General features: G+C 36.0%; 1 protein-coding gene across 6 annotated transcripts in view; it reads right to left on the bottom strand.

Annotated features, from left to right (window-relative positions):
* The window catches only part of KIF16B (kinesin family member 16B), a 196,429-nt gene that overhangs the window by 81,382 nt on the left and 112,248 nt on the right, over positions 1-2,799 (bottom strand). For 5 of the 6 annotated variants that reach the window (XM_072409599.1, XM_072409596.1, XM_072409597.1 and 2 more), the window contains one exon: positions 484-537. In XM_072409599.1, the coding sequence (XP_072265700.1) occupies positions 484-537 (54 nt within the window). Of the gene's footprint in view, positions 1-483; positions 538-883; positions 2,724-2,799 lie in introns of those variants that run through there. The other variant, XM_072409601.1, reaches the window with a different exon arrangement.

Here is a 2,799-nt window from a genome sequence, read left to right as displayed (position 1 = left end):
GCAATCTTTTTGTTCAACCCACTGAATTAAAGCTGAAAGTCTGCAGTTCAACTGCATCTGAGTTGTTTCATTTAAAATAAATTGTGGTAATGTAAAGAACCAAAATTAGAAAAAAGTTGTCTCTGTCCAAATATTTATGGACCTAACTGTATATATATAATATATATGTAATGTAATATCACAAGATGGCAGCACCCAAGACAGCACTTACATCGCCAGCAGCTGGAATATTTAGAGCTTTCATTATGCTTTTTTTTTCAGATTTATGAATAAACAGTTGCAAAGTAAATGTAGATTAATTGTAACATTCTTGTTTTTGTTGGCATAGCTCTGGGTTACCTACATGTAGAATCCAATTAATCTTATTATATTTTTTTTCTTTCATCGCTTACCGTTTTCAATTCATCTTATATTAAAAATATACATGAGCAAAACTAAAAAATATTTTACATCTATTCATTCTTATATGTCTGTTTTACATACCTCTTATGTTCCAGTTTTTCAAGCTCTTCCCGTTGTTGTCTCTCAAATTCCAGTCTAGTAAGAAAGCAGAACAAATTCTGTTACAGACGAACCTTGATATTAAAAAATAATGAAGCAATGAATGATGACCATGGGAAATGTAAAGAAAAGACGATTTAAGACGAAGGGTATATTTTTTTTGTAAGTTTCACAGGAAATGAAGAATGGGTTGACCAGGGCTGCTAATTAGGTTTCCAGCTGCTGGGCACATCTATTTAAAAAGTTTGAATGCAAATGAATTTCTGAGAAGAAACTATTGAGGTGATAATGTTAAATAGGACGGATAAATGATTAGCACAGGCTTTAAGAGTTCACTACATTCAGGCACAGCAATCAATACACAGAAATTGAGTTTCTCTACCTTAGACAGATTGGTCCTTTTACAGGGAAAAAGCTGCCATCGGAGGTAGAGAGAAAGCAAAGTGATCAATTGTGAAAAGCTTTGAAAGGAGGCAAAAACATTTTTAAAGGGTAAATCCACAAAAAATACTGGTGAAAATGGCTTGTTGTTAGGCTCAGTTAACTTGCCTTTAAATTGCAAACGCTTTATTCAGTCATTGGGCCTACTTTATTAAAGCTTTAAAAACTGGAGAAGATAGATGGTCAAGAGAGATCATGGATGATCCAGCAAACCTGGAATGGATTTCTTAAAAATTATTTACTTTTAGTTGGCAAATGTTTTCAATCCTAGACCAGATCCATTCGAAGATAGCTGGATAACTCAGATTCACCCATAATAGTCTTTATTAGATCAGGCCCACTGATTACGGATTCTTCCACCCTATCATTCTATAAAGTATTTTTAGACAGTCAAAATACTTTGTCCCAGAAGGACTAAATCAAATATGTTTTGTTAGTAACGTGTAAATAATTCTAACAGGGCAGGTTCCTCTGGGTGCAACATGTTTATTTCTATTGGCTCCTCTGGAGGACATCTGACCCAGGGTAGTAACATTTTCAATTTCACCCTCCAACTTTTTTCATTCTGAAGGTATTTATGTTGCCTGGGAAAGGAACTCACCCTACTTAAGGGAAACATGTAAAACACATAATGAACATCAATCTATAGCAAGTGGATTGACCCTTTAAACTGAAGGTGTTCAGAGTACACAACATTGGAAGCCAGCAGTAACATTTGGTGGGTAAATAAATTAGAAACCATCATCAACAGAAATCAACAAAAATGTTGAGCAACAGAAATGTTGGTGTTGCTATTTATGGGACTGACTGCAGCAAACACTCTTGAGGTTATACATTCAGCATTAGTAAATGAGTTGAAATACAAGCGTAATGCAGTCTTTTATCTTCCCTTAAGAAGTTTGAGATCAGTTGTCAACTGTCCACTCAGTTGCTGCACCAAAAACCTCTGTTCTTCCAACTTTCTTTCCAAATGTATATCTATATGTTCTAATTACTCTCACCACCAAGGTTTACTGTGCTTTTGCTACTAGATTGAGAAAAAACTAAACACAGAAATCAAAAAAAGAACAACAAAAATTGTCTAAGCCTGTAAAACACAGATCTGCTTTCCTCGACTTGCTTATTACATTTAAATTTATACATTGCCCTATAAGTCACTGAACTGATTTTTTTTTTACCCTTTTTGTCACAGTAAAAAAGATAGTTTTCAAAAATTCACTATGTTCTACTCCAGCAGTGCTCAACCCAGAAATATTTTTAAGCCGGGTGGGAAGAAATTGTAGGCGGGTGGCAGCCCCTGTATTGTGACCAAACTCGTTAGTAACCACCCAAAAACAGCCGGGTGGGTGCTGAAAAGTGCCGGGTGGTACGCCCAGCTAAAAGGGCCTGGGGAGAACCCTGTCCAGTGTTTCTTAACCAGGGTTCCTACAAAGTTTGCTAGGGGTTTCTTGTAGGAAATAGCAATTTGTGCCTCTCAGGTCAGACCTGGAACCTTTTTCGGTATCTGTAAGGGTTGCATTTTTTCCAATGGCCAGCAATCTAAGAGAAATTCTTCTTACTGGCCATCAAAACTATGTACTGTGATCTGTGGCTATAGTTATTATAGCAGGGGTTCCTTGAAGACCTTAAATTATTTCAAGGGTTCCCCCATGTTACAAAGATTGAGAAAGGCTGTGCTACTCTATAATGAGAAGCTTCTCCTACCTTTATTATTAACCACCTAAGCGTTACACTGAGGTCTAGATTTCTGTACCAAAAGTGATCCACTGTTTTTCATGAAATTTTTTTTTAAATTGTAGACCTGTAACTTACAGAAATATGTCCGAACAGGGGTTCTAGTAGATAATATGAATATAA

The sequence above is a fragment of the Pyxicephalus adspersus genome, chromosome 4 (genome assembly GCF_032062135.1).
Source record: "Pyxicephalus adspersus chromosome 4, UCB_Pads_2.0, whole genome shotgun sequence".
Lineage (NCBI taxonomy): Eukaryota > Metazoa > Chordata > Amphibia > Anura > Pyxicephalidae > Pyxicephalus > Pyxicephalus adspersus.
This window is presented reverse-complemented; position numbering and strand designations above follow the sequence as displayed.